Here is a 24,308-nt window from a genome sequence, read left to right as displayed (position 1 = left end):
ACTCTAGCATCAGGCACCAGGCTAGATTCAGTCCATCTGTCTTCTGGGTGGAGTCCACATGGCCAAGGGCCACATGGGCAAATGCAGGGGAATGCCCCCCCTGCAATAGGAGAGTCAGGAACCCAGGGTGCAAGAGGGCCAAGAGAGGGCACCTTCTTTGTTTAGGAGCTTATGTACCTCCGATTTCACACCCTTGCAGGGGCCACACCTATTCTAGCCAATTGCCTGTTTCCATGTGTGATTGACAGGGGCACATTCTCCCAAGTCGCCCAGACCTGGCTGGGCATGTGTCTACACTGCCTGTGTCCAGTCCCTTCCCCCATTGACCCGCGGGGAACTGACTTGGAGAGGGCTAACCTGGAGCTCCCTGGCCAAGCTGTATAGATGGAATACAAGCCTGTGTTATCTGGTCTCCCCTTTACTTTTTCATGCTAATAATAACCAGGTCACTAACGCCATCCAGATGATCTGAATTGTTACTTTCGAGTGCAAGTTTTAAAATATATTTCTCTATGTAGAATTATTTTTGTCATATTTAATAATTCACAGTATTCAAGTTTCCATCAAGAGCGAAGTACCATATTTTACTCTTGGGAACCACAGAGGACATCCATCTGTCCATCTGTCTCTAATAATGTGAATGAATAGGATTCAAGAATGTTAAAGGTGAAAAGATTGGACACTATTAAAATACTTAATTGATTCTTGTGGAGCTTGGATACAGAAGAGATGTATGATCTTTTTTGCTTCCTGCCACACAGGAATGATTACTCCCTCTCACAGAAACGGAGAGGCATTGAGTCTGTGTCAGTTTCAACAATGTCTTGGTCTCTGTTAGCATCAGACTTGCTAATGAAGACTTCTGCAGCAATGCAACCTGATTATCATAAAGAGGGGGCATGCTCAGAGCGCCTCATTTAATACTTCACACAGTGCCTGGGCAGGACTTCACCTTTGTTCTGTCTTGATGAGCAAACTAATGGCCTCACTGACATTGAGCTAGATATCATCAGTTCCTGACTACCCAAAACAAACAAACAAACAATAGCCAAAATTCATATCTATCAAAATGTGTATGTTTACTTCCAAAAAGAATGCAGAATGACCTCATCAGAAATTTATCTGCACCTTTCTTCCCATCAAAATCCCACAGAACCATAATAATAATTGTGCCCACTCTGAAGAGCGGAATCAGGCCCCCAGAGCACACCAGGACCTGCTCAGGGAATGGGAGTTTTGCCCTGAGATAAGAGGTAATGGTGATTCAAGTGGGATCAAGAGGCTAGGCAATCCAAAGTGACAAACACTATCAGATACCTTTCTCTCCCTAGCTCTCCACCCCCCCAAATTCTAGCAATGGAAGAGAGGAAGGATGCGCCACAGGACCTGGTACTCAGCAGACGCCAGTGTCTAGTGAGCGCGGACGAAAATGGGCCCCTAGCCGCAGCCTCCCGGAGACTTCTCATTGGCTCACTTTTTCACTTGAGAAAATGGGGCAATGTGTTGAAATCACAGGACAAAATGAAAGGCTTCCGCAATTTTTAATGACTAAGTGGTTTGGAAAGAAGGCAGCCCTGGCTTTCCCCATCCGGGACATACTCGTCCAGGAAACAGAGAAAACCTGTTCGTTAATTCCTAACAGTAACCTGACCGATTTCCCATCAACTGCTCTTAGGGCGCTTAGACCCCCTCGGCGGGGAGCAGCAGTGCCACGGCCTGTGGGCTCCGTCTCCCAGGGAACCGGCCGGTCGCAGGGCGCAGTCCCCGGCGGCAACCGTCCCCGCCCCGGAGCCCTCCGCTGTCCCCAGGCGCCGGGCTGGGCGCGTGGCCCCTTTAAGGGCGGGCGCGGCGCGGGCAGGTGCAGGTACAGGTGCCGGTGCAGGTGCAGCCCGAGCGCGGCGCCCGCTGCCTCCCGCCTCCCGGGCTGCCCGGCGCCGGCACGTGGGGAGCGGGCATGGCGGCCTCAATCACGGGCCCGGAGCCCCGCCACCTCTGCGCGCAGGTAAGGGCGAGGGCGGAGGAGGAAGAGGAGGGAAGAGGCGGCAGCTGCGCCCACAGCGCCGGCCCGCGCTGGTGGCCGCACAGGCGTCGCTCATTGCGGGCTCGGCCGGCGCGAAGGGCTGTCGGGCGGGAGCGCGCCCCGCGCAGGTGCCACGGAGCCCCCGGGCCCAGCCCAGGTCCCGGCCGCGCTCCAGGCTGGGGGCCGGGCCGAATCCTCCCGGGAGACGAGGGCGGATGAACTGGTTTCCAAAGACCCCTCTCCAGCCCGGACACCCCGAACCGAAGCATTGTTCAGGCGGGAACCCCGGTAGTCACGTGGAAGCTGAAGGTGGCAGCCGTGGGGGCCGGGAACTGCGAAGGACAGTTTAGCTGGAGTACAGCGAGGCCCACGCAACCTGGGAAAGTTCACGCGGGCCGTTGGCTCTGCGCCAGGGGGTGCCCCTCTGTTGGCCCAGGGCAGGGCGTCCCCGGGGCCCCTCGCGCAGGTGTGCGGACAGGCCGCCCTCCGGGTCCCCCAGGAGCCCGCGGGCCCTGCGAGACGCCTCCTCCTTCACCCCCTGGGCGGAAGCACGAAATCACTCGTGTGGCTGCTGGGACGAGAATGAGGCGTGATGAGCAGCCCGCAGGACCAGCGCCCCCACGGCGTCCCCAGCGCGCGGGGTCTCCCGCGAGAGGGGGGGAACCTTGCGCTGTGACTCGCTACCTCTTGGAGGGCGCCCGGGCTTCGCCTCCTCCCCGCTTAGGAGCGCGCTTTCTGAGTGGCGCGACCCCCTTTTCGAACCGGGCCCGTTCAGTTGGTTTTCTTAGTGGTTTCGAAATGGAGGCTCTTACTTGAACTCAAAGGAGAACTCGTATTTGGGAGCCAGGGGTAGGCCACGCTGCACAAAACGGACCTGCATCCAACGTCTGCCAGCAGCAAACGCTTGCTTGTGTCCTTGCACCCCGAGGCCGTCTGAAGCCCCCTGAGCCTTTGTTTGCGTTTGGAGAGCAGCTTACTCCGTCTCTCCCAGGCTGTCCAGGCCCTTCGCCCCGGGGAGGCTGGAGGCCCACCTTCGCCTGGGAGCCGCGGCCCCTCCAGCTCTGCGCTGCGGGCGCTGCCAGGTGGCACAGGGACAGAAACAAGCCCTGAAATGGAGGAGTGACCGGCTGGAAGCACTTGGGTACCTGCTGTTACTAATTAAGGGCTTAGCCAGGCAGATTGCAGAGGGAAATCCAGTGTTTAAAAGTCTGCAGCCCGGAGCGTCCAGGGTGTTACTGTGCTCGGAGATCAGAGGGAATGGGGGGCGGGGGGCGTGTTGCACCATCAAAGCTGCCCGCGCTTAACGACCTACACCCGGTGCTGGCGGTGCTGATTCCTGAGCGGTGGGATTTCAGGCGCTTTTATTCTCTCTTCAGGCATTTCTGAATGTTCCAGTATTTCCCAGTAAATATGTGTTGCTTTTATTTATTTTTTAAAGATGCAGTGAACAATTTTTAAAAATTTTAATATTTACTTTTTATTTTTTATCACCATTTTTCCCCTCTGTGCCCTCTTCTGCGCCCTTCCCTCAATCCCCACACATGTCCATGCCCATGAGTTCTCTCTCTTTGTCCTTCTTTGTTCAATCCTCTACTTCAACACCCCAACCCCCTCCCCCACCCGAGCTCTGCCTGCTCTCTGAGGCGGTCTCTGTTTCGCTTGGTGTGATTTAAACAGAAAACCATTTTCGCCGAAGGAAGGTTAGCGTGGGGTCGCAGGTGCTACAGGTTGTGGTGCTGCAGGTGAAACTCACCTTTACTCCCACTCTTCCAGAGCAGCAGATCCTAGGACAGTTTTATTCCTGTTCCTCTGTGTTCCTAGCAGTAGATCCTTCTCCTCACCTGTGTTCATAACTACACCACCAACAGGGTATTTTTAACTGAATCAACATTCTGATTTAAGTTGATTAGAAGCTGTCCCGTTCATTCGAGTTACCTGGGGCGAGGGGTCCGGGCAGTGTTCTCATTTGTCTGATGGCTGTCGTTCCAAGTGTGCCAGGGCATCCATTCGTAGGGTGGGGACAGAGCCTCGGCAGGAGAGCAAATCAGTCCCTCCTCCCAAAGCTGCTTTACTGGGGGCTCCCTCTGTGCTCTGCCAGGCTCCCTGCAAACCCGAGCCTCCTGCACAGGGCCGCCTGGGGCTGGGGCGCTGCACTTCCCCATCCGTTCTGGGTCCCTTCCTACCCCGGACTCTTCCCACCCTGTCCTGCCCTCCGGCCACAAGACAGCTGACAGGGTGCAGGGAAGTCGGGACCAAGCCGGGGCCTGGTGTCCGGGGAAGCATGGGGACCGAGCCGGGGCCTGGTGTCTGGGGAAGCACCAGCCAGCTGGGAAATGGCTGGTGTGAGCAGTGACGTCTGCTGGTCAGACCCCCCCTTGCTGGGCGGCAGGCCCCTTCCAGGCCTCCTGCCTGGTGTGCCCAGAGCAGTTTGATTCGGGGCTGTTTTCCCGCCGGAGGGGACACGTGTCCCTCTCTACTTCTGCCTCTCCCCACCCCCGCCAGGTTGACGTGACATTTTCTGTACTCTTCCCCAGAGCCGCTAGTAAGTGGCGGAGCGAGTGAGGGACCTGGTCTGGGTGCCCCGGAAGCCGGTCTGTCTCACCGTGTGGGGCTGCCAGGAAAGGCGCGGTGGTGACAGCTTTGGTAAACTGAGGCTCGTGCCCTGGCCCTCGTGGGTGCCGGGTTGAGGCCGTACTTGCTCACCGGCAGAAGAACTGGAATGCACGCCCCTGGTGCGGGCGCTGGTCCAGTGGTTCACCACCTTCGCTGCACAGCCGCTGCCCTGTGGTGGCTCGGGGAGCAGCCGCGAGTGACGGGGTCCAGCCACGCTTACGCAGGTGCAAGTGGCAGGCTCGTTAAAGGAAAAGAGACCTTTCTGGTAGAGGGTTTGACAGGTTCTTCACAGCCCGGGCCACTCTGGTTTATGTGTGCCATTGTCATGTAATTAGCACCCCCTTTTTCTAAAAGGTCTGTTTGGAAGGTAAATTCAGTGGTCACCCTATCTATCTGTAGCAGACAGGTTATTTTTGGACATTCATAGGTTGCTTCTGTTAAGCAGGTTAATTCAAAAATGAAATTAGAATCACTCCTTTGATGAACACTTTGTTTTATTTATTTATTTTTTATCCTCACCCGAGGACATTTTTTCCATTTTCTGTTCAGATAGAGTGGGAGGGAGAGAGAGAGAAAGAGAGAAATATCGATGTGAAAGGGACACATCAAGTGGCTGCCACCTGCACGACCCAACCAGGGCCGGGGACAAACTGCAACCGAGGTACGTGCCCTTAGTGGGAACCGAACCCGGGTCTCTCTGGACCGCAGGCTGATGCTCTAACCACTGAGCAAACCAGCCAGGGTGATGACCACTTGTTAATGACTATTTTCAATGCTCAGTGTTTGGTTCACAAGGGAACATATTGAAAGAGGACATCCTGTGCCATAATGGTGAATTTTTTTTTAATCCTCACCCAAGGATATTTGTCTGTTTATCTTTAGATAGAATGGGAGGGAGGAAGGGAGGAAGGGAGAGAAAGAAACATTGATGTGAGAGAGACACATCAACTGGTTGCCTCCTGCACGACTTGACCAGGGTCTGGGACAAACCACAACTGAGGTACGTGCCCTTGACCAAACCTGCGACTTTATGGTCTGCAGGCCAACACTCTAACCGCAGAGCCAACCCGGCCAGGGCCATAATGGTGATTTGCACAGTCCACCCTGAAAGTGTCAAGGTGACCCGGAGCCCCATGTTGCTCCTGAAGTACTGGGAATGAGTGATGTGTGTACAATGACCAGGAAACTCTAGAGGGAGTGTCCCTCCTCAAGGGTCCTGAGAGCCTACGGCAGAAATTCCACGTTTCAAAGCTCCTTTGAGAGTGTCGTGCTGTTGTCTGAGAGGGTAACTGAGGGACGTAGAGGGGACCGGGACTGTGAAGGGGTTGATCTGCCGTGAACAGCCACCCTTCGGGTTTGAATTTCATCCTGGTTCAGACAGGGCGGGGCCGGTGCGACATTGGCGCCTGGTGGTGAACGGAAGCACCCAGGTCGCTGTCTCCGTCCATGCCAGGCTCCATGGCAGGAGATGTTTAAAATGTAAATACCGTGGGGAGAAAGGGACGGGGTGGGTAGGATTCAACATTCAAAGTTCGAGGAGACATCACAACCAAATGCAACCAACGCACAGTGCTCAGTGGGATCTCAGTTCGATCAGAGCAGCTGTTCTGTGAACCCTGGGGGAAAATCCGCAGGAAAACTTGAAATTTCAAAAGCAAGTAGGATCCAATTGCCACTAAAGCAAAAGTAAAGCCCATGAGACACATGGAGAGGAGAAATGGGGGGTCAAGCGATTCTGGTGCTAGTTCAGGTGGGATGTCAGGTAAAACAGCCGGAATGAGCCAGCGGGAGCTCACCTGTGATGACGTTAACTGCGCGCAGAACACCGGGGCCCTCGGACGCTGCATTTCCGTAGCCCTCGGAGCCGCCAGCTCACTCCCGCTACAGCTGGGTTTGTCTCTGAAACCCCGGATAAAACCCAGGACCTGCCCTTTCCAGGAAGATGAGGTCTGTGGAGCACAGCCATCTGTAGGAGCGGCGGTGTTCTGTTGTCGGAAAGTGCAGAACTCGCACGAAAGGGTTCTGTGAAGGCATCTCTGCCCCAGGGAAGCCAGGGCCTTGGTTCCAGACTCAAGCCCGCTGGTTTTTGACCAGTAGCCAGTCCCAGCCTCTGCTGTCCACCTTCTGCTTCCATTGTCCATCCACTCACACCAAGGTGACAGTTGTCCTGTTAAAGGAATCAGTCTTCAGGGAAACTACTTACACCTGTTGGAAGAACCCTTGATGCATTTTTACGTTTGGAGAACCAAGGTCACCAGACATGAGCAGAACTAGACATAACTGCACAGACCCCAGACACCGCTATTCCAGAAACAGAGTATGAAGGGGGTAGAAAACATTCCTAAAATGATCATTTTCATTGTCAGAGAGGATATTGATCCTAAGATAGCATGGTATAAAGAAAGTACCCAAACATCTTAGAGACGAGCAAGTCACATTAACGTCACTGAAACTGGAAACATTTTAGAAAGACTGCAGACTGAGCTGCTACTACGAAAAGGAAAGTGGAAGTCTTTCCGGAGTTGAGCCATAAAGGAGCGATTGAGAATGTCTAACACGTGGAGAGACAAAGACACGAGGAGGGAATGAAGAAGGAAATTTCCAGAGCTGCAGACCCGTCGAGTGCCAAGTAGGATTAATTAATAAGACCCGTAGCCCAGCACATCCTGGAAGCTATCAGAACCCCCAGCATGAAAGAAAGGCACCAGATTAAAAACAAAACAGCTTATTCTTTTCACCAGAAGCTCTGGATGCTAGCATTCCTGGTGGGAGTGGGGTTCTTGGGGTGCCCTGGGATAATTTCTGGAAGCCGAGTGATTGTAGCAAGCTTTATTTCTGTGATCTATAGCCTGAGTTTCCAAGGTCCCATTTCCCGTTGTCCTGCCAAGAAAAAGGCCGGTGTCATTTGCAGCAGGGCTGAGATCGAAGCCAGTGACCAGAGCTCCACTCATGTTGGAGCACAGTCCAGCCCAGCAACAGGCTGGCTCAATGTGTGTTCCCCTCTGCCATCCACCAGCCCATGCACGTGGGGGCCACAGGGCCCCTTGGCTGTGGGGGGAACAGGGGCAGGAGCAAAGCCAAAGGGACCAGAGAGCCAAGAGAGAATTCCTCTGTGGAGGGGATTATGTATTCCCAAATTTTCATGGGTTTGCATTGGCCCTGCCCCCTCTAGCCAGGGATCTATTCCCAGGTTGGATTGACAGCAAGCACCTTCCCAGTGTCACCCCAACTTCACACGCAGGCCCTGCCCCACCTCCCATTTGTCCAGTCCTTTCCCTCCCCCCCCCCCTCCGTGTTTGCAGGGAATGGCTGGTGGTCCCCGGGAGCTGCCCGAATGCCATGCCTGTGGTCCCGCCTTCCCTTTGCCCCTTCCCTGCTGTTGGTAACCAGCTCATCGCAACGGTAGCATGAGAACAAACTGTCCCAGGATCCTCAAAGTTCAAAGACAAAGAACGTTTGACCGGAGGAGTACTCATGGGGAAAAGTAACACTGAATCGTGAGCCCCGTGCCACTGAACGGAAATGAGAGGTGTGACTCTAAAATGTTATACAAGCAGCAAGAGGGGAAAGGGAGGGATTTGATTAGCCTAACGGACGGCATGGGGAAAAAGAAACAAATTTCGGTAAATGGAAAATCTGAAATAACGAGAAATAAGGCCATTTCCCATAAAGTTGTAAATGTTTCACAATATTAATAATTACTTTACATTAATGACATTAGTGCCATTAATGTAACTTATAACTTAAAATTCTATATTAAGAACTGAAGTCTCAGCTTGTGAAGAAAAACTAAAAATTCAAATATATTGCCCTGGCCAGTTTGGTTCAGCAGTTAGAGCGTCGGCCCGCGGACCAGAGAATCCAGGGTTCGGTTCCGCTGGGGACATGTACCTCAGTTGCAGTTTGTCCCCAGTCCGGTTGGGGTCATGTGGGTGGTGACCACTCGATGCGTCTCTCTCACATTGATGTTTCTCTCTCTTTCTTCCCCTGTCTCTCCCTCCTACTCTATCTGAAGATAAATGCAAAAAAAATGTCCTTGGGTGAGGATTAAAAAAAAAAAATTCAAATATATGCCATTTACAAAATTTACACAAAATCAAAATAATATGAAAGACTCAAAATAATGGGATATGAAAACTAAGTGCTTTATAGCAGAAAAAAATACAATTTCAGGTGAAAAGAATTTAAAAAGACAAGGTATATTTCATACATATATAGTTTTTAAAATAATTATTAATCTCTGATAGTTCTATCTTATTTACACATTGTAGACCTATTGTATATACTAAATATTATAGTTATACATTTATACGAATATGTATAACTATGGACCTCTATGTGCCCATAATTAGGATCTATAGTTAGAGAAATTAATAAATTGACAAACAATAATGAAAGAGGGAAGTAGACTTCTCTACCTCATAAACTGAAAGATCAAACAGACCTAAAATAAGCAAGAAAGTGATGAACACGTTCAATCTAAAATATGTGGTGACAATACATGCCAAACAGAAGATGCGCATTGTTTTCAAGTATCTGTGGAGCGGGAACACCAGTTGGTTGTGTGCGAGGCCACAAAGAGAATACCACCACATTCTGCAAAGTACGAGTCATGTGGGTACATCCACTGTCGGTGACACATTAAAATAACCAATGAGCAACTAGTCAGTAACCAAAAATAAAAAATATTAAACTCCAAACAGAAACACTATTCTCTTGAAAATTAAAAACATCTTAATATAAGTGTTTAATATGTAGGTGTTTTTCAGGTTCCATGTATCAGCGCCATCATATAGAATTTGTATGTGTCTGACTTATTTCATTGAGTGTAATACCTTCTAGGTCCATCTATGTTGTTGCAAATGGCAAGATTTCATTCTTTTTTATGGCCATTTATTATTTCCTTGTATATATGTATCTTCACCCATTCATCTATCGAACACTTAGGTTGCTTCCATATCTTGGTTTTTGTAAATAATGCTGCAATGAACATAGGGGTGACTGTCTTTTTGAATTAGTGTTTTGAATTTTTTCAGAATATACAGAAGTGGAATTGCTGGGTCATTGGTATTTATCACTTTTTGGAGGGACCTCCAAACTGTTGTCTATAGTGCTGCACTAATATACAATTCTGCGAACAGTACACAAGATTCCCTTTCCTCCACATCCTCACCAACACTCGTTGTTGACTTGTTTTTAGCAAGAGAAAACAAACAGATTTAATACATACATATGTCTGGGAACCCCACGTACATGAGAGCGTCAGAGACCCCACATGCAGGAGCAGTTCAGAAACAGAAAGGGAACATGGGTATGTAAGACATCCTGAGGCAGGGATGAGTTAAGGTGCCTTTTGGGCTTCAAAGAGTCATTGCAGATGATACAGACTGCTGATTTATTGACGATAGCTATTCTGACAGGTGTGAGGTAATATCTTATTGTGGTCTTCATTTGCATTTCCCTGATGGTTAATGATGTTGACCAACTTTTTATACTTCTATTGGCCATCTGTATGTCCTCTTTGGAGAAATGTAGATTCAAATCCTCTGCCTATTTTATAATCAGATTTTTGTGTGTGTTAAGTTGTATGAGTTCCTTATATATTTTAGATATTGACCCTTTTATGGATGTATCATTGACAGATATTTTCTTCCATTCAATAGGTTGTCTTTTCATCTTGTTGATGGTTCCTTTTGCTGAACATAAACTTTTTAGTTTGATATAGTCCCATTGGTTTATTTTTTCTTTTGTTTCCCTTGCCTGAGCACACATATTCAAAAAAAATGTTGCTAAGAGTGATGTCAAAGAGTTTATTGCCTATGTTTTCTTCTACAAGTTTTATGGTTTTGATTCTTACATTTAAGTCTTTAATCTATTTCAAGTTTATTCTTGTTCATGGTACAAGAAGGTGATATAATTTCTCTTTCTTTTTTTGGGGGTGGGGGGGGCATATGCTTCTCTAATTTTCCCAACACCATTTGTTGAGGAGATACTCTTTACTCCATTGTATATTCTTGCCTCCTTTGTCATAGATTAATTGACAACATAGGTGTGGGATTATTTCTAGGCTCTTGATTCTGTTCCATTGATTTATCTGTATGTTTTTATGCCCATATCGTGCTGTTCTGATTACGATAGCCTTGACGTATGGTTTAATATCAGGTAGCATGATACCTACAACTTTGCTCTTCTTTCTCAAGATTGTTGTGGCTATTTGGGATTTTGGGTGGTTCCATATAAATTTGGGGATTATTTGTTTTTGTTCTGTGAAAAAGGCCATTGGTATTTTGATAGGGATTGCAATGAATTTGTAAATTGCTTTGCATAGTGTGGACATTTTATGGATGTTAATTCTTCCTGTCTGTGAGCACAGTACAGTGGAACCTCATTTCTCAAACTTAATTCATCCCAGAAGGCTGTTCAAGAAGCGATTTGTTTGAAAACCAAATTATTTTTTTCCCCTTTAGAAATAATATAAATTGAATTAATCCATTCCAGACCCCCCAAATGATTCCCTGTTTTAACCTTTTTTATATGCAGTGCGTGTCTAATGTACTATTTAGTCTATAAACAAGCACCTCTTTTCTTGAGTTTATGGGACCAGCCCCACTAGCCTTACAAGTCACTTTCAGCACTATTTCCAGGGTGTCTTTCGGGAGTCAACACGCAGCATCTCCACTATTTCACATATCACTGGCTCCAAATGCCATCACCAGCCGACTGCTTTTTGTTTGTGCAAATCAACAATTTTTCTACCTGTTCAGTTGCCTGTGATCATTGTTTCCATTTCGTCAACAACAAAAGCAAAACAATCACAAAAACATTCACAGCAGTTTCCCAAGATGCTGACTCGAGGTTTGGAGTAAACGGACTCACACACGTTCTCCTTTGTTTGTCTCCTTTGTTTGATGTACAGCATGAAAGAGTTGTCAGACCAAGAACCAAATTTTTGTTTGACAGCTGAGATACTTTTTCCATGAACAACTTGGTCAAAAAATAAATTGTTCGAGTTGGGAGACTTTCAGGAACTGAGGTTTGACTGTTGATACTTCCAATTTATTTGTATCCTTCAATTTCTTTCTTCAGTGTCTTTTTTTTTAAAGTTTTTAATTGTTTTCAGAAAGAGGAAGGGAGAGGGAGAGAGAGAGAAACATTGATGTGAGAGTGAAAAATTGATCGGTGCCTCCTGCACACCTTCTACCCAGAACTGAGCCCCAACCTGGGCATTTGTTCTGACCAGGAATGGAAACAGCAACCTTTTGGTGCACAGGACGACACCCAACCAACTGAGCCACATGGGCGTGGCTGTGTCTTGTGGATTTTTGAGTACAAGTCTTTCTGAGTATCTCCTTGGTTAAATTTATTCCTCAGTTGTTTTTGTTCTTGTTGTTATTTGATACAGTTGTAAATGGAATTGTTTTAATTTCTCTTTCTGATAGTTCAATATTAGTGCATAAAAATGCAACTGATTACTGAATATTAATTTGTATCCTGCTACTTTACTGCAAATAATGACAGTTTTACTTCTTCTTATCAAAATCTGATGCCTGGGTTATTTATTTATTTTTGCCTCATTGCTGTGGCTAGAACTTCCAATACTAAGTTGAATAAAAGAGATGATAGTGCATATCCTTGTTTTGTTCCTGACTATAAGCGAAACACTTTTAGCTTTTCCCCATTAAGTATGATGTTAGCTGTGGGTTTGTCATATATGGCCTTTATTATGTTAATTAATGTTCCTTTTATCTCAGTTTGCTTACAGTTTTATCACGAATGGATGTGCGATTTAATCAAATGATTTTTCTGCTTTTGATTGAATCATGTGTTTTGTATCCTTTATTTGGTTTATCACATTCATTGATTTGCAGATATTGAACCAGACTTGCATCTCAGGAATAAATCCCACTTGATCGTGGTGTATGATATTTTGAATGTATTGCTGAATTCAGTTTGCTAATATTTTGTTGAAGATTTTTGCATCTATGTTCATCAGAGATATTGACTTATAATTTTCTCTCTTTTTAGCATCTTTGTCTGGTTTTGGTGTGAGGGTAATGCTGACCTCATAAAATGGTTTGGGAGCCTTCCCCTCTCTTCAGTTTCTTAGTATAGTTTGAGAAGAATAGGTGATAATTTACTTTAAATGTTTGGTAAAATTTACCTGTGAAGCCATATGGTCCAGGGGCTTTTGTTTGTTGGGAGCTTTTTAATTACTTCTTAGATTTCTTCAGTAGTTATCAGTTGGTTCAGATTTTCTGTTTCTTGCTGACTCACCCTTGGAGATTATATGTTTCTGGGAATGTATCCATTTCTTCCAGGTTGTCCGATTTGTTCATGTATAATTGTAGTATTTTCTTATGACTCCTATGGTGTCAGTTGTCACTTCTCCTGCTTTGTGTCCGAGTTTATTTATTTGGGCTCTCTTTTCCTTAATAAATCTGGCTATAGGTTTATCAGTTGTCTTAGTCTTTTAAAACACCAGCTCTTGGTTTTATTGATCTTTTCTATTGTTTTCAGGAGTCTACTTCACTTATTTCTGTTCTGACCTTTATTATTTCCTTGCTTATACTCACTTGGTACTTTTTTTTTAGTTCCTTTAGGCATAAGATTAGAGTACTTGCTATTTTTCGTGTTTCTTGAGGTAGATCTGTATTGCCATAAATTTCCTTTTTAAAACTGCTTTTGCTGTGTCCTACAGATTTTGAATCATTGTGTTTTCATTTTCATTTGTCTCAAGGTATATCTTAACTTATTTCTTGATTTTTTGTTAACCTCTTTATTGTTTAGTAACATGTTCTTTAGCCTCCCTGTGTTTGTATGTTTTTCAGTTTTCTTCTTATAATTGATTTTTATTTCATACTATTATGATCAGAGAAGATGCTTGATGTGATTTTAGTCTTCTTAAATGTATTGAGTCTTGTTTTATGGACTAACACATGGTCTATCCTAGAAAATGTGTCATGTGCACTTGAGAACAATGTGTATTCTGCTAGTTTGGGGTGAAATATTCTAAAAATATCAATTAAGTCCATCTAGTCTAATGTGTCATTTAAGGCCACTGTTTCCTTGTTGATTTTATTTCTGGTTGATCTATTCATTGATGTCGATGGGTGTTTAAGTCCCCTACTATGACAGTATTACTATCTATTTCTACTTTTATGTCCAACAATATTTGCTTTATATATTTAGGTGCTTCTATGTTGGGTGCCTAGATGTTTATGAGAGTATTATCCTTTTGATGAATTGATCCCTTTATCATGAAATGCCCTTGTCTCATGTTAAAGCCATTATTTTAAACTATTTTGTCTGATATAAGTATCACTACCCAAAAAATGAAGAAGAAAAAAAGATTAAGAATAATAAGTCTAATTATGGATTTGGGGGAAATGGTTTCTCTTATATACTGTTGGCATAGATGTAAATTTTTGTATATTTTGGGGAGAATAATTTGGTGGTCCCTAAGTTGAAAAAACAAAAGCAAACCCCTTTTGAACTTACAGTTTGCCTTTAGGATATGTGCTTATTCGCACAAAGGTATATTTGCAGAAGAGTTCATTGCAGCATTGTAATAACATCAAAATTCTACATTAGGTTCGGGTCCAATAAATTGTCTTATAAATGAGGAGACTGGACCGAGATGACAAATGAGCACATGTTCTTCTTTCCTTCCAGATCACAACAATGATAGAAAACAATTTTTAAGAGAATAAATCTATAATCGCCCAAAAAAGGAGAATGCTGCATGAACCAGAGTTTCTGAGAATTGTTGAACTGCATGAAGTGAGGAAAGCCAGTTATTTAAAAAATGTATACTATCAAATTTATGCAGAAAGCTAGATAGTGTGTGGTATACTTATGTGTTCGACAGAGAAATTGCTTGTCAAACGTATAAGTATAACCAAACAGTTGGCAGTTGTTGCTTCTAAGGAGGGGATTGAGAGTTAGGATGTGAGAGATGGGTAAAGGAAGACTTTTTTTTAAAAAAAACAAAAAAAGAAGGAAGAAAGTAGAAGGTAGGTAGACGTGAGCAGAGCAGAAGCTTTGCTTACCGGGAACGCACTCGCCTAGGGCCTCACACCTCACATGCTCTTTCCGCAGCCCTTGGGACCAGGCTGAAGGGGAGGGAAGCCCGTGGTGGGCCACCTGCCCCAGCATCCGGCCCTGCAGAGCTGTGTCTATGACAAGCTGCCTTCCTTTTAGTGCAAGTATTCTAACTCCTCGCCCCACCTCTGTGGGCCCCAACTCTGGGCAGTTCCCAGGGTTGTTTTCTCATGTGGACCTGTCTGTGGCCGGACATGTCCACGTGTCTACCGACTGTTTCCCTTGACTCAAGCATCTCCATTCTTTGCCATTTTCAACGGATCGTGTTCAATAGCTGTAGACAATAAAACTTAGATAAATAGAAGATGAAGATTGAAATCATATTTTTTTCTAATTGAATGTGCTTGAATATATCCCGAGATGGAAATAAAGGAACGTTTTGAGTCTTTATGTTAAGATTTGAAGAGCATGGATAATCCATTCAAATAAAGGACTTTGGGTGTTTCTTAGGATTCGGGAATTTAAAGCTTACTCTGTTCTATGGAATCTGCGTTTCATCAAAATAGTCTGGGAGAGGCCTGGCCATAGTGGCGTAGTGTTTAGAGTGTTGGCCTATGCACTGAAGGGTCGTGGGCTCGATTCCCAATCAAGGGCACGTGCCTGGGTTACAGGTTCGATCCCCCCACCTCCCCACCCCTCCCCCGCAGCCTGGACACGTGCAGGAGGCAACCGGTCAATGTGTCTCTCACACTGATAATATTCTCTCTCTCTCTCTCCACCCACCTCTCTCCCTCTCCCTCCTTCCCACCCTTCCACCCTCTGGAATTAATGGGAACATATCCTTGGGTTGTAGATTAACAACAACAAAAATTAAAAGAAATAGTTTGAGAGAGTAAAACAAAAATAGTTTGGGAGTATTACCAGTTTGGTTCTCTCTTTAGTACAAAGAGCTCCCAGCAGAACAGCTGATTGGGAGACAAGACCTTACGAATCCTCCGAGAAGGAAGGGAAATCGCAGGAGAATAGTACTTGTGGGCTAAACCTAAACAGCATGGTGTTCGGATCCATTCACTGCCCTAGGTGACGAGGACAAGAAATTAACAGTTCCTGCCCCCAAGGTGCTTATAGCTGGCCAGTGCGTCCGGCTGTGTCGTCAGCCGGTCCTTGTGTAATTTGTGAACTTCGTTAATTCTGTCCTCACGTCCGTGACATGTGCTCTCTGTGTCCAGATATGAACTAGGTGGTACTTCTGCTTTCCCCTTCTCTTTCAGGAAAAAATTGACCTCTTATTAATTGGAGATGTCACTGTTCAGTACCTGGCTGATACTGCACAGAAATTGTTTTCAAATATAGCAAAAGTCACCGTAACCATCAGGGATGTGAAGGAGGGAGCAGCACTTCTGAGCCAGCTCACGTTCAACGTGGTGTTCTTGACCGTGACTTTGCCAACCGCCCCCGAGCTGGAAGCTGTCAAATTAATTAGGTAAATTCCAGGGCCCAGGCCTGGGTTGCGGCTCCATCCCCAGCAGGGGGCGTGCAGGAGACGGTCTATTGATGTTTCTCTCTCATTGATGTTTTTCTTTCTCTCCTTCTCCCTTCCTCTCTCTGAAATCAATAAAAACATTTAAAAAATAAACTACATAAAATCTTTAAAAGATGGTACTATTTCTACTTTAATTTTAAAAATGAAGGATATTATTTTTATTGCCACTTTGACATACTTTTTAAGTTAAAGTTACAACTGTTATAATAGTAAGAGGTGTGGGTGAGAATGTAAGAGTTAATTGTTCATAGAAATTTGTTTGGTATATACCGCTTACCTCAATCCCATAAAGACTCCGTTTTAATAACTATTCATGAAAATGTCCAGTCTTTTCAGAGTTCACACGTTGTTGCGGCAAATACGAAAGCAAAGAGCGTTCTTAGCTCCATGGAATGTTGGCTGTGGGCTGAAGGTGTTTCTCGTAAACATAGAGCCCAGCCAGTGTGGCTCAGTGGTTGAGTGTTGACCCTGCACCGACAGGTCGCCGGTTCATTCCCGGTCAGGGCACATGCCCAGGTTGTGGGCCCATCCCCAGTGGGGGGCGTGCAGGAGGCAGCCAGTCGATGTTCTCTCTCATCAATGTTTCTATCTCTCTCCCTCTCCCTTCCTCTCTCTCTAAAATCAATAAAGAAAACATATTTTTTTAAAAAGAAAAACTTTATTTAAAAAAATAAAGAAAGAAAAAAATGAAAAAGAAACATAATCTTTCATAGCATCCTAATCTGAAAGCCCCCGAGGCTGTCTGGACCCTCAGGATCCACACCACTCGCAGTATCCTCGCTTCATCCGCAGCTCCATAGGGTCCTGCTCTGTGTGCGCCCCGCACCCCCAGGGCCGGGCGCAGTGGTGTGAGGGGTAGGCGTCTCCTGGCCTCACTACCGGGGATTGTGAGCCGTTTAGGATGTTTTAAAACAGGGTTAGGTCGGGACAAACTTTCTCACGTTTTATAAGAAAACTTGATAAAGCGGTTGTAGATGATATTCGAATATGCAAGGACTTTTCAGAATTCTAGGACAGGCCTTCAGAGACAGTGTTGTGATCCCCTTTCGTGATCAAAAGGAGCCAGCAGAAAAGGACGTTGGAATGACAAGAAGCCAAAGACACCGAGTTACTTGTTAAAAGGCAAGAGACAGACATTGACTCCTGGAGCTTCTTAGACCTTGTGAGTTTGGCTTTCTGCTGGGAATTGAGCTGTGGACACACCAAGCCAACTGCCTCAATGTGCATTTTACTTGCAGAACGTGGCGACCTGTCATCCTTCAGAAGATGTGCCCATGTTAGTAGCTACCTTTAAACAAGGCAACGCCTGCAGACGGAGTCCCCCTGCTGGGGACTCACAACAGTAACTCATTTATATAGTGTTTAACTTTTTTTAAAAGCTTTATCGGGGAGGGGGAGCAGGGTGTCGTCATTCCCAGCTGACAGGTTAGAAACGGACGCCGAGGTGACCTGCCCGGGACCACACGTGCTGGGTCTCTCACAACAGACCAGAACTCTACTTCTCTGAAAGTCTGTAACCAGTGGCTTCTCATCCCAGCCCCTTCCCTTGGGCCGCTGAGATTCCATACTTGCCAACCCCGTGTAAACGGCATAACACGTGGTTTGGGAGGCACTGCAAGGTCCGTCTGGCCGGCCGCTCCTATCCCAGGTGACCCTCCCTGTCTCCCCGAGGGAAGTCAAGGCTCGGATCGGCTCGTTACTGAAACCAAGGTCTGCACAGGATAAGAATAGAGGTGTTTAAGCACAAGCTTCATGTCTGGTTACAGTAACTGAACACCAGGAGGTCTGAGGAGAGAACTTACTTTCTGATACCTCTGTGGATTCTCACCACCCTTGCTTCTTTGCTCTGAGGAACATAGCTTAGGGTTTCCCAGCAGGAGAAAGAAGGCGGGTAAAAGTACTGGACGTACTGGCATGCATATGGTAGTCTGCTATTCTGGTATAGAAGTATTTGTTTAAAAAGTAACAAAAGGGTAATTGGTGGAATACACCTGGATTTGTTTCCTGTCTCTTGTTACACTGTTGTCGTACCCGGTGTACTGGGGTCTTGAGGAACAGCAGGTGTTTGTCTCTTGCTCGAGGGCTGAGTGAGTGAGTGTGTGCACCAGGAGGGCAGAAAACGAGCTATGGCTTTTGTGTTCTCTGGAGAAGAGACAGTGCTTTGTGCGTTTCATCATGGCTCAGAGGATGTCCTGACATTTTCTCCGTTGCCCTCAGACTGTTCCGAGTTTATGATTTATGAGTTATTTAAACCCCTGTACAGAAGGCTTATATTTTGGAATCTGTAGTTTTTCTTTGGGTGATAAGTCCTGTAAACATAGTGCCCCATTTATGAGGCATTTAAACCTTCATGTTTCCCAAAGCACGAACATTGAATGACTAAAGCAAAGTGCAGAGTTTTGGGGTAGCCTATCTTCTGCTATAATTTAGATTTTTCTTTCCCTTAGATCTTTGTTGTTTAGTAGTATCTGAGACTCTGGGTAGGTGCAGGAAAATATGCAACTTTCACCTGACGCCTCTCGGCACCCTCTGCAGCCCACCCGTGAACGAGGACCCTCCACACGTAGACGTGTCCACGCTCTGTGGGTGTTAGAGCACGGGACCGTTTTAGAATGAAACGTAAGCAGCCTCCTTAAAAAGGTTCTTCAATTTGCTTTTATAGAAAAACTGTGTTTTTAGCTTGGAGCTAATCATTGATCAATTTGAGTCATAAACATAGTGGTACTTTGTAGACTGACATTTTCAAGAGTTGTGGTACATCTCAGTCATAGGTTAATGAACATCACTCATTACGTTTCATTTTATGACTACTTTTTTTTTTGAGCCAGATGAACTCAAACATGACCCAGTGGAAGATATTTTAAGACAGTCTTAGGTCCGGCCCGTGTGACTCAGTCCTGGAACTCAACCCAGGCAACAAGAGGGCACTGGTTGGACTCCTGGTCAGGGCACATGCCCAGGTTGTGGGTCCGATCCCCAGTGGGGGGCGTGCTGGAGGCGGCCAGTTGATATTCTCTATCATCAATGTTTCTATCTCTCCCTCCCTCTCCCTCCCTCTTTCTAACATCAATAAAGGGGAAAAAAAATGTTTTTTAACATATATAGTCTTAGGGTTGGTGTGGTTGGTTCCAGAATTCTAGGGCTATTTGACTCTTTTCGTTTTTTTTCCAAAATCGAGCCACACACAGAGAGCAGCTGCTTAAGTCAGACACATCCTGCCCCTTTATGTTCCAAAGGCAGGTGCAGGAGACAAACATGTGGACGGAATCAACGCTGGGTGTGTCCTGGCAGGAAGTGTGATGGCCACTCCATGAAGGGTCTGTCGTGTTAGAATCTGTGGCTGCCGGGCTCAGGGCAGTCGGGCAGCAGGAGGGACATGCAGGACGGCCCGGCCGCTCGGTCTGCGGGTCACCTCCTGCTCCGGCTCTGCGCTGCTTTCCCGTGCGGTTTCAGGTGTCTGCCTGGTTCCCTTGTCACTCCCGAAAAACACTCCATCCTCTGGACCACGAGCATCTAACACGTTGTTGTGTCCCTGGTTTTGCACATCCTGGACTTGACCATGCCGCTCGGTCATTTTCATTAGCAGTTGGCATGACCTGGTCCCCGGGGTGTGTAACAGCAGTGACCACGTGACATCTCCGCGGTCTTAGTGAAAACATCATTCCGTACATGGATGGTGGGTATAAGTTGGAACTGAGGAAAATTCGAGATCTTTACCATCTTTAGCGTCATGTCCGTGGTGAGCATGACTTACTGAACAGCAGCCGCTCTGACGACCAGCATAGGGGAGCAGGCACCGCCTCCTACCAATATAGGGGAGCAGGCACCGCCTCCTACCAATATAGGGGAGCAGGCACCGCCTCCCACCAGCACAGGGGAGCAGGCACCTCCTCCCACCAGCACAGGGGAGCAGGCACCGCCTCCCACCAGCACAGGGGAGCAGGCACCACCTCCCACCAGCACAGGGGAGCAGGCACCGCCTCCCACTGTGCCCAGAGCAAACCTCAGGCCTTGGCTGCATCTGTAGCAGGTACCCTGGCAGCAGGGGCTGAACTCTTTCTCAAACTCACAGCAAGACCCTCAATGTTCTTACTGCAGAGGTTGTTTTAATTAGGTGAGTAATTAACAAAGACCAGTATTTGCCACATGTCAGATAGGCCACACCAGGTGAGGCGGGGCCTGGGGCCCGGGGATCGGACTGGATAACCATACTCAGGAAGGCCTGCTCCCCAAAGTGACACTGCTTTGGCCTCGAGCGATTTTTCCAGCTTCCTGAGGTTTTGTAAGAATCCTCGACTCTCACTGCCTGAGAGATTTCAGAGGTTCTTGGTAGCAGGGTGCTCAGCCCAGCTCACAAGAGTCTATGTGGCCTTGTTTCTGGCCACCAGGGGCCAGATGGGGGACCGGCAAGACTGGGAGGCGCCGCAGCCCGGCGCTGGCCCTGTTCCAGAGATGCTCCTTTCCTGTGCGCGTGGAGAGCACACTCCATTTCCGAAGCTGGACTAGACTACAGACGTGTGTCTTTCGGTGGTGTCCTCTCTCACCTCTGAGTCCACGTCTCCCCTCCACCTCGCTTCCTCGCCTGCCGTCGTGTCTCAGGATACGCCAGACTTCGCATCACGTAGAAATGTATCTGAAATGGTCGCCTTGCCGCGGGCGCCTTCTTCCCACCCCGCCCGCGCGACACCTGTCCCGCCCCACGGAGTCCGGCCGCGCCCAGCCTCCCGCCACGTTGCCTGTTTTCGTGGTGGTGCTTCTGCCCACGTGGGTCATTTCCTCACAGAGACCACACGGTCTTTCCCGTCTTTTCAGACCGAACTCGGGATTCATAGACTGGGACGAAGTTTGAATAGACCTCAGCCGAGGGAATATTAGCAACACCCTGTTCATGTGACACAATTAGCTTAGTAAATGTTATGATTTATTTACTTGATAAAGAAAATTCTCAGCCCAGCCGGTGTGGCTCAGTGGCTGAGCGTCGATCCTGCACCAGGAGGTCCCCAGTTCGATTCCCGGTCAGGGCACAGGCCCAGGTTGTGGGCCGATCCCCGGTGGGGGCCGTGCAGGAGGCGGCCAGTCGATGTTCTCTCTCATCGATGTTTCCATCTCTCTCTCTTTCTCTTCCTCTCTCTCTAAAATCAATAAATAAAAAATAAAAAAGAAAGTTCTCGGGTGTGTCTCCTGTGGTCCACCATCAGCTCCGCCCGGACTCCAGCCCGACCTGTCTCCCGGTCTCACCACTGTCCTCCGCCGATGCTCTGAGCTGGCGTCACCTTGGGGTCTTCACTTTCCCAAAGTCAGGGTCTCCGTCTCCCAGGGCCTGTGCCCCTGCTGTCCCCTCGCCCGCAATGAGCTTTCCTGCCTGGTTCCCGCACCTCTCAGGTGGCTCAGTCCTGCCGGCCGCCCAGCGTGTCTGCCAGGGCGCCCTCCGAGGCTGCAGCGCGGTGGTGCTCAGGACGTGCCCCCCGGACCCTGTGGCCGTCCCGCCCAGCCCTGGGCACGCACCGGCCACTCACTCATCTGCAGTGTTTGTTCGGTGTCTGTCTCCCCAAGAGACTGAACTCCACAAGAGCGGGGACCTTGTCTGTTTCTGTCTGTCCCAGATGTCCCCCAGAGCCTGGCTGGGTCTGGCACAGGGTACGTTCTCCATATATGACCCAGTACGTAAATTACTTCCCATGTAATTAGGAGTGTAGAATAGTGCGCATCTACCTTCAAATGCATGTAGGAGGTAATCTAACAATATCACACGGCGGCGGGTCTTCAGGCCTCGTTCACAGGAGTAAACAGGAAGCATGTTTGACCGCCTCCTAACACATGATGTTCTACCTGCGGAAGAACAGTTCATCTTTCAGAGGCGTTTTAGCTGTTCTCTTTAATGTCAGGTTCTCAGTAATATTCTCCCTAGGAAGATATTTTCTCCTAGCTCATGTCAGTGTTCAGTACCCATCAAATAACCAGAACTTCCAACCTGTTGACCACCCAAGTATAGTTAAAAATAACACCACAGTTTGTTTTATTTGGGGCGTGTGCAAGCCTGTGACAGTTGAAGGAAGAGTGTAATGGATGTCCCTGTTCCCATCATGTACTAGGAGTTGTGGACACATGGCCGGGCCGGGGTCATTGTCCCCCCTCCCCACACCCCCTCCCCTCCGGCGCTCTAGTGACTTACTTCACAGCAAATCTAACACATCGTCTCCGGCCATCCATAAGCACTTCAATAAGTAACTATCTAAGATAAGGAGTCTTAAAAGATACCGCAATACCAGTATCACACCTGAAGACTAATGACAGTTTCTTAACATTGTCAAGTGCCTGGTCAATGCTGAAATGTCCCCTTTATCTTACGATTTCTGTTTTAAAATGTAAGTTTAGATAGGTCGGGATTCATCTTTTTCTTCTGTATTTTTTTCTTTTTGTCTTGCTGTTTATATAGGTTTTAAGAAGGGTCATTTTTCTTCTAGAATTGACCACATTCTGGGGCTTCCTCATTCCATCTTCATAGCGTTCTTTAAAATATTCCTCTTTTTTGCCCTGGCCGGTTTGGCTCAGCGGTTAGAGCGTCGGCCTGCGGTCCTGAGAGACCCAGGTTCGGTTCCCGCTAAGGGCACGTACCTCGGTTGCAGTTTGTCCCCGGCCCTGGTTGGTTGTGCGGGTGGCAGCCACTCAATGTGTTCCTTTCACATCAATGTTTCTCTCTCTCTCTCTGTTCCTCTCTCTCCCTCCCACTCTACCTAAACAAAAAATGGAAATATGTCCTTGGGTGAGGATAAAAAAATATATATATATATATATTCCTCTTTTTCTTAGATTTTTTGTAAACTGGTGATTAGATCGAGAATCTGGATAAGACTTAGGCTCATGTTTTTTTTTAAAGCAAGAGTAAAAGTGGTCCATCTTACATTCTACCCATACCTGAGCAATACCCTCAAAACTGTCAAGGTCATAAAAAAACAAAGTCAGAAAAATTGTCCCAATCTGGAGGAGACTAAGGAGACAGGATGACTAAATGTATGGGATCCTGGGATAGGAAAACAGGAGTATAAGTAAAAACTAAGGAATTCTAAATAAAGTATGAACCTAAGTTAATAACAGTGTCTCAATACTGACTCATCACTGCTGAGAAATATGCAATACTAACGTAAAATGTTAGCAATCAAGGAAGCTGAGCATGGGATCCATGGGAACTCTATGACTTTCATATTGTTTCTGTAAATACAAAATTATTCTAAAATTAAATGCTTATTTCTTTAAAGTCATCCACTCACCCCTTCCCCAGTTGTAAAGGACCAGGCATTAGTGGTCACCAGAGATATTTATTATAAAAAGACTATTCTTATTAATAGAGTGAATTCCTGCTCCAGGAAGCCATGGGTTTGACTAACGACTCAGAATTTAGATCTCCTCGTCCATTACACTGAAATAGCATGAAGCAGAGTAAATATCACTTATAGTAACGCACCTCTTTCCCTTGTATTTCTCAAATAATCTGTACTGTGCACCCTAGCAGCACACTTCAGAATTCTGTGTGCAATTGTATGAAATACAAACCCTTTCTCGTTCCTCGTAAGTTGTGGAAGGGTTCATATGCTACTTTTACTAAATTTCTACATGAATGCCACCACTGTGAATTCTGAAAAAAATAAAAACACTCGAGTTCAATTTCTAATAAGCTAAATTATTGAATCTTAATTCTCGAATGATGGTTTTGCTTCACTTTGACGTTTTTTCCTCTCTCAGATTTGGCAAGAAGAAAAATGCGCATTTGCTGTTTGTTTTGATAGTCCCTGAAAATTTTAAAGGTATGTGCCTACTGGATATATTATTTGTTTTTTCTCCAAATAGAAACCATGGGTCACTATTTAATACAAATATTCTTAGGTTGTGTTTCAGGCCACGGAGCTGATATTACTTTAACTGAACCCCTGACTATGGAGAAACTTAGCATTGTGGTAAAATACTGGAAAACATATTTCTCGAACACTGGTGAGTGAAAAACACATTTCCAAAAGATTGAAAATGTCTAATTAAAATACCATTTAAAGCTGGTTTTTCACTTGTGCCTTTTATTTTGCTAAGGATTAACTATGA

General features: G+C 46.5%; 1 protein-coding gene across 1 annotated transcript in view; it reads left to right on the top strand.

Annotated features, from left to right (window-relative positions):
- The first annotated feature begins 1,954 nt into the window (after positions 1-1,954).
- SOHLH2 (spermatogenesis and oogenesis specific basic helix-loop-helix 2) overlaps positions 1,955-24,308 on the top strand; it is a 63,380-nt gene continuing 41,026 nt past the window's right edge. Inside the window, exons 1-4 of the mRNA XM_036249814.1 lie at positions 1,955-2,002; positions 15,946-16,157; positions 23,958-24,019; positions 24,099-24,203. Of these exons, the coding sequence (XP_036105707.1) occupies positions 1,955-2,002; positions 15,946-16,157; positions 23,958-24,019; positions 24,099-24,203 (427 nt within the window). The remainder of the gene's footprint in view (positions 2,003-15,945; positions 16,158-23,957; positions 24,020-24,098; positions 24,204-24,308) is intronic.

The sequence above is a fragment of the Molossus molossus genome, unplaced genomic scaffold, assembly GCF_014108415.1.
Source record: "Molossus molossus isolate mMolMol1 unplaced genomic scaffold, mMolMol1.p scaffold_m16_p_9, whole genome shotgun sequence".
NCBI classification, from domain to species: Eukaryota; Metazoa; Chordata; class Mammalia; order Chiroptera; family Molossidae; genus Molossus; species Molossus molossus.
This window is presented reverse-complemented; position numbering and strand designations above follow the sequence as displayed.